The sequence below is a fragment of the Terrapene carolina genome, unplaced genomic scaffold, assembly GCF_002925995.2.
Source record: "Terrapene carolina triunguis isolate 2854851 unplaced genomic scaffold, T_m_triunguis-2.0 Scaffold27710, whole genome shotgun sequence".
In the NCBI taxonomy this organism is placed as follows: domain Eukaryota; kingdom Metazoa; phylum Chordata; order Testudines; family Emydidae; genus Terrapene; species Terrapene triunguis.
This window is the reverse complement of record NW_020692061.1, coordinates 1-5,965: the sequence shown is the minus strand read 5'-3', so window position 1 is coordinate 5,965 and position 5,965 is coordinate 1. Positions and strand designations below refer to the sequence as shown.

General features: G+C 44.0%; 1 protein-coding gene across 1 annotated transcript; it reads right to left on the bottom strand.

The window, feature by feature from the left end:
• Nucleotides 1–4,954: 4,954 nt before the first annotated feature.
• On the bottom strand, nt 4,955–5,899 carry LOC112120744 (olfactory receptor 6T1-like). Its single transcript, XM_024219891.2, has one exon. The coding sequence runs from the start codon at nt 5,897–5,899 to the stop codon at nt 4,955–4,957; it is 945 nt and encodes a 314-aa protein (XP_024075659.2).
• Nucleotides 5,900–5,965: the final 66 nt, after the last annotated feature.

Genomic DNA, 5,965 nt, shown 5'->3' with positions numbered 1-5,965 from the left:
ATCTCTGAAGCAGACGACTTCTCAAAAATCGTAGACCAGTGTTATCAGTACCTAATAAAAACTTGAAATAGTTCATGTTAAATATAGAGCGTTAACCTCGCTATTGTCAGATGCCTTGCTTTATTTTTCTTTTGGTAACTTTTTTCTGTTAATGCAATCTATACATTCAAGAATAGTCTCAATTCTGCGTCTGGTTAAACAAGAAGGAATCCAATAAACTTGTGACAAATTTGGTTTTGTTAATCTTAATTTAATACCTTATTTCATGACATTTTGACGTAACTGCTTTTTAATGATGGAGGGATCCTTTTTCTCTTGCTCTCGGGGACCACACAGTTTTTCGCAGACTGCCATGTGACCTTGAAATGAGGGTGAAGATGTCACTTACACTTAGGTGCCCAGGAGTGGGACTTCATGTGGCCCCTGCCTGTTTTGCCATCGTGCTGTAAAACCCTGATGTAGAGGAAGCACTGCAGTGTTGCTAAGTGAGGTCCGTAAAGGCCAGCTGAGGCTAGTGCTGACTGTAAAAACACCTGTTTTGACAGGGAAGAGAACACCTCAGAGCAGGTCTAGAAGACACTGCAGTAAAAACATCAGGGACCACCCGAGTCCAGGCTGCACTAATACCCTCACCGGTGGAGATGCACCTATGGGCTGCAACAGTGGGAGGTCTAGAGTAGACAAGGCATAACTGAGAGGCTGACCCTGTGGCCTGACCTGAGATTTTTATCCATTACGCATCAAATTCACCCTCAGGCAGAGGCCCAGCATAAGGCCTATGTGCCACTATTTGAGCACGTATGTGGGACATTAGTGGTGTCTAGGCCTTGATCTGGCCCTCTGCACATGGCTGAATGTCACTTTATTTTGCCAGGCCGGGCAAGATTATATTGTTTTATCCTGTTCCCTTTCAGATAATTGTACCTGTTCTTTCTCCATTGCAAACAAAATCCCATGTTCTCAACATATTGTATGTGTATGCCTAGGACAGCCCTCACAGAAAATGCCACAGTCAGGGCAGGCCGCAAAAGGAGAGCAGATAGTCCCAAAGACCGGTGGGTAGCACTGAAGTTAAACTCCCCAACCAGTCCCAAACTCTGCTTCTGATCCCCCCCCACTGATTATCAAGAAGCTGAAAAAAGAACTCACACAGCCCCCTTATTGCATTCCAGTCTCTGGCTCCCAATCAGCACCTAGGTCCTGTACAGTGAGGAGTTATTTTAAAACTCTGTTCACATATAACCAAACGTTCTGCTGCCCCCAAAGGGACAGCCGCGTCACCAGGTCAGTGTAGGTTTGAATCTTACCCAAAATACCACGCTGCCAGCCAATCCTTTAGTGTCTAAAACGAAAGGTTTATTATAAAGAAAAAAGAAAGAACAGGACGAGAGATGTTAAATGGTAAAACAGTCACATACATGTAAAGATTCAAAGTCCATGTATCAGGTTCTTAGTAGTATTGGTGAGTTTGCTGGCTTGAAAGTCCCTCTGGAACACATTCACAGCTTGGATGGGTCATTCAGTCCTTTGGCCAGAGCTTCAGTTTGTAGAAAAGTCCCTCCAGAGGTAAGAAGCAGGATTGAAGACAAAATGGAGATGTTGCAGCTGCCTTTTTATATTCCTTTTGCCATGTGGCTTGTACTTCCTGTATCCGAAACACAAGCTGCCAAGCACATGGCATGGAAAAGCCTTGGAGTTCTGTCCATAGACATGCCCCTACATGGCTTGCTGACTCATAAGGTGTATCCCCGGCTCATTTCCATGGGTTCATTGTACAGCTGATGACCCTTGATGGGCCGTCAAGCAGGCTAGGCAGTGCTGATGCCAATCTGTCTTGGGATGTCACCCAGAAACACAGCACAAGTTTGGAAATATAGATGTACCCTACATATCTATAACTCACCATACAAAGGTGATACAAACATATAAACAAAATTATTGTATTTGGCAAAGAATAACATTTTTGTAGATACCTTACATGGCATATCTGGCCCGATTCATTGCAATTTTACAATATTGGTATCCATAATATCATAAAGTGTCTCCCATATTCCATACAGCATCACAGTATGCATCGCGGAAAAGCCTAGGTTTTGTTGCCCTGTGAAATAACTGGGTAATATTCATTCTACTGTCTTTAGCAGAAGTGTTTCCCTTAAAGATAGAATATGCAAAGTTAAACAGTCTGTGAGGTGTGAATTATTTAATTCCCATCTCATTGTCTACTTTTTTTATTTGTTCTCTCGCCCCCTTCCCCAACACCTTTTTAAAAACTAGATATCTGGCCCGTTAATTGATGAAGCATTTGTAAACACTTAACAAATGAACAATCGTGTCAGATGAATAAAACATCTGGAAATCCGTACTCCTTTTTTGCCCGTTGACACTGTCAGGGAGCAGAGAGTGAAACCAGTGGCTCCCATTAACTTTACGCACAACATTGCTTAATGTGAAAACAAGGTTAGGAGAAAGGGAGGGCCCTGCATGTGACCTCGCAGGGACCTGCAGTGGAATTACACCTGATTTATCCTGGTGTACCTCTGAGATGGATTATCCACTCTCCTCAGCATAACTGGCATCTCTTCTCCAAGGGCTGGTCTACACCCTGTATTTTTAACAATAACCAGATAGTTCAAGTCCATCAAATCAGCATTTTCCAGCAGAAAATTCTCAGCCATCTTTCCTGTGGTGCTTGAACACAACTCCATCTTACTGCCAATTCCAGCTGATGGGGATCAGTTCCATGTGTCTCCTCTGCCCAGTAACCCAGTAACCCCTCCCCTCCTGCCCCGGCACCCAGTCCTCGGCCACCGCGCTCTCCGGGCCCCATGCTATCGGGGGGGAGGGGGGACTCTGTCCTTCTCCCGCTATGCCTCCCCACAGCTCGTTCGGTCGCTCTCCCCGGCAGCTGGGCCCAGGTGGGGAGCGGGACAGAGCAGCTTCTCACGTGGCTGGAGCTGGTCACTCTGGTTCACTGCCTCTGTGTGGCTGAGGAGGTGGTGAGGGGCCCGGCTGCCGGGGACAGGGGCCGAGCGAGCTGGAAATGTGCCAAGTGGGAGAGGGGACTCGGGCTCGCTCGGCCCTTGTCCCCGGCACAGGAAGAAAACAAATCTGAAGTGGTTGAGCTGATTGGAAAATAACATTTTCTTACATGGCTACATAAGACACAGCCAAGCAGCACTTGAAAGAGGATAGAAAGCAGCAGCCTGTGTTATGCAAGGAGATCAGACGAGATGATCCAAGTGGTACCTTCTAGCCTTAGACTGTGCAAATCAAACTTAGCCTTTGTCACACACACCCTGTATGTCCTTGGGTGAAGTCTCTCAAACTCGCTAGGCCTCCGGTTCCCAGCTGTAAAACATGGATGATCAAATTTTCTCAAACTATTTGTCTGTCTCGTTGACTCAGGGATTATCTTTTACGATGTATTTGGACAGCGCTCAGCACAATGGAGGCTGCAATCTCATTTGGGGGTCTCTGGAACAAAATGTAGTTAGGGCTAGTTGAAAATTTTACTAGACAAATTTATTTATTAGAAAAATGTATTTACACCATATACAGTAGAAGAAGAGGCTGCCTAGAAACGCTGAGAGCATTCAAGGATTTTGTTCCCTGTTATATAAAATGTGATGGAGTATGTGATATAGGAGTTTGGCGTTACATTTCTATGTAGATTATTCCACGTACATAGTAGATATAAGGAAATACATGAGGGTCCAAATCCTGGAATTGTGGAGTGAAACTACAGTAAAAAGGGCTGGTTAAAAATAATTTAATTTCAATTAATTTTCAAAGTGTTTTGGGCAAAAAAACAAATATTTTCACAATTTTTTCAGGAATTTTACAATATTTGAATTTCTGTCAAAACAACAACAACAATTTTTGTGAAAAAAGGAAAAGAAAATAGCTATAATGGTAGAGTATAAACAATTAAGTCTGATATTTTGAAATCCATTGAATGATTGATTAATTTCTAATGGAAACTGGTGATTAAATTTATTTTGCAAATTCTAAAATCTCATTCTGTAAGTTTTATTACATTATTATTATTTAATAAAGTACACTCTGTCCATAAAAACTGCCTTTCCTAAAAATGTTTTTTCCTCCCGAAAAATGTTGATATTGTTGAAATGTTTATTAGACATGGTGAAAAACGACATAAGAACATAAGAACGGCCAGACTGGGTCAGATCAAAGGTCCATCCAGCCCAGTATCCTGTCTGCCGATAGTGGCCAGTGCCAGGTGCCCCAGAGGGAATGAACAGAACAGGGAATCATCAAGAGATCCACCCCCTGTCGCCCATTCCCAGCTTCTGGCAAACAGGCTAGGGACACCATCCCTGCCCATCCTGGCTAATAGCCATTGATGGACCTATCCTCCATCAACTGATTTTTGCAAAAAGTATAAAATGCTAATGTTGTTTCCATTTCTGCCTTTGAAATGAATCAGATTTTCATGTGTGCAAATAATTTTAGATTTAAAAAAATACTAAAAATGTCGTCAATTTTATTTTAGTGAACAAAAATGTAAATAACCAGTTTGATAAGGTTTTTTCAGTAGCAAAAATCTGCAAAAAGCACTAAATTTTCCATGAAAGGTTTCAACAGATGGTAATTTTTTGATGGGAAAAAAAAAGATTGGATTCTTTTTCAATCAAAAAGTTTTATTTGCGATGGTCTTGTTATCTTTATTTGGTGGAGTTTTTATCCTAACAAGCACATGTGATCAGGAATTGGCTTCAGGATTTTTGTGAAAAACAACATATTCATCACATCCCTCTCTAGCTACGTATCCCCATGCTCTGACCCAGAATACTCCTACTCCACTCTCCTACGAGAACCAGGGATAGATCCCAGAAATCCCAACTCCCAAGCAGCTATTCTGTCTACGTTGGCTATGGTTACATTGGATATGTTCTGTGTCTTTCTGAAGTGGATATATTTGGTGTCTCCCTCACACCCGCTGGGAAAATTTCACCTTATGCTGCCGGAAAGCATCCTGCAAAACTTCCTTCACCTTGTCATTCCTGAGGCTAAAAATGAAGGGGTTCAGCAAAGGTGTCACGATGCAACTCAAGGTTGCAGCCACTTTATTGAGAAGCAAAGACTTTCCCCACGATGGCCTGACATAGAGGAATATGGAGCTGCCATACACCATCACCACCACCGTCAAGTGGGAAGAGCAGGTGGAGAAGGCTCTCCGCCTCTCTGAGGAGGATGGTATCCTCAGGATGGTGGCGATGATGTAGGTGTAGGAGACCGTGGTGAACGCCAAGGAGCTTAGCAGCACGAAGGAGGACAGCACAAAGTCCACCCGTTCGAGGAGTCGGGTGTCAGAGCAGGAAAGCTGCAGGAGGGGCCAGCTATCACAGAAGAAGTGGTCAATGGTGTTGGGCCCACAGAAGGTCAACCTGGTTAGCATAACAGTCGGGAAGAGGACACACAGGAAGCCGCCTATCCATGAACCCAGGACAAGCTGGGTACAGACTTTGCTGCTCATGATGGCTTCATACCGCAGCGGGTTGCAGATGGCTTGGTAACGGTCGAAGGACATGACAGCCAGAAGGAAGAAATCGGTGGTTCCCAAAAGGAAGTAGATATAGGACTGGGTCATGCAGCTAGCAAAGGAGATGTTGACTCTCCCAGCGAGGATGCCGGACAGCAATTTTGGGATGACGACTGTGGTTAACACTAGCTCCAGAAAGGACAAGTTCCCCAGAAAGAAATACATGTGGGTGCGGAGTCTCTGGTCACTCAGTATCAACAGAAGAATGACCAAGTTTCCGGTTACTGTAAGCACATAGGTCAACAAGAGGACAATGAAGAGCAGGACCTGCACCCCCCATAGATTGGGGAACCCCAGGAGAATAAATTCTGTCACCCGAGTTTGGTTTGCCATCCCCGCGGCTATTCCAAATGTTGATTCTGCACAAGGAACAAGAAAAAGAATTGAAAGTGGGTCATG